The sequence below is a fragment of the Cucurbita pepo genome, unplaced genomic scaffold, assembly GCF_002806865.2.
Source record: "Cucurbita pepo subsp. pepo cultivar mu-cu-16 unplaced genomic scaffold, ASM280686v2 Cp4.1_scaffold001177, whole genome shotgun sequence".
NCBI lineage: Eukaryota > Viridiplantae > Streptophyta > Magnoliopsida > Cucurbitales > Cucurbitaceae > Cucurbita > Cucurbita pepo.
Window position 1 is genome coordinate 1 of NW_019647367.1, and position 890 is coordinate 890.

An 890-nucleotide genomic window follows, 5' to 3' on the forward strand; every position below is an offset into this window, starting at 1 on the left:
ATTGAATAAATCCTCCTCTATCTGTTGCGGGTCGAGGACTCCTTCTCCTTCTTCCAACTCCGACTTGTATTGTTCATAGAGAAATCTCTGGGGATTTCTGGGTCTGGGTCGAAAAAGCAATGTCACTAGATCATTATCCCAATCCCAACCTAGTGTCTTCTACTTCTAATAAGTCATGAACTAGATCAGAATCATTTTCAACGAGTCTATAAGATATGATCCCATTTTTTTTTTCATTGGGTTTGGATAGAGACCAAAGGTCTTGAATGAACGATCGACGGATATTTGCCTGTAATATTCCCTAAACCCTAGATATTTATTACATATTTGACTGTAATAAAAGGTCAAATATGATATCCAATCTCATATTTGCCTGTAATAAACCCTAAACCCTAGATATTTGACTGTAATAAAAGGTCAAATATGATATTTAATTTCATGATTCTTGTGGCTTTTGGGAGTAAGGTCTGTGGAGTTTCGATCACGTCCAATGTCGTGGACATAATATTTCACATATTCGACGCGAATGGCGATGGCGACTTGAGCTCGGATGAGTTTGTGAGAGTTATCCAGAGAAGGGAAGTCAGTTCTTCGCAAGCGACTTTGGGCGTGTCGGGGTTTTTGTCGTGCTGGTTCAGCTGTGCGGCTCGATGCTCTTCTGCAAAGCTCTTTGTTCGCAGCTGAGTTCAAGAGACATCCATGGCAGCCTCGGCCTCCTGTAAATTTTTCAACATGACCTAATACTTTTCTGTGTCGTTTGCTTTAGGAGTTTATGAATGTAATCCAAGCTGTCCTTTTTACAAGTTTGATCTAAATAAAGAACCACAGAAACTTTGGTAAACAAATTGTAAAATGGTGCGTGATTGATCTAACGTTGAATCATGTCGGGT

The 890-nt window shown here is 39.8% G+C and overlaps 1 protein-coding gene across 1 annotated transcript in view; it reads left to right on the forward strand.

Moving 5' to 3' along the window:
• Positions 1-438: 438 nt before the first annotated feature.
• The window catches only part of LOC111786186 (NADP-dependent glyceraldehyde-3-phosphate dehydrogenase-like), a 7,863-nt gene continuing 7,411 nt past the window's right edge, over positions 439-890 (forward strand). The window contains exon 1 of the mRNA XM_023666529.1: positions 439-632. Coding sequence (XP_023522297.1) covers positions 439-632 — 194 coding nt within the window. The remainder of the gene's footprint in view (positions 633-890) is intronic.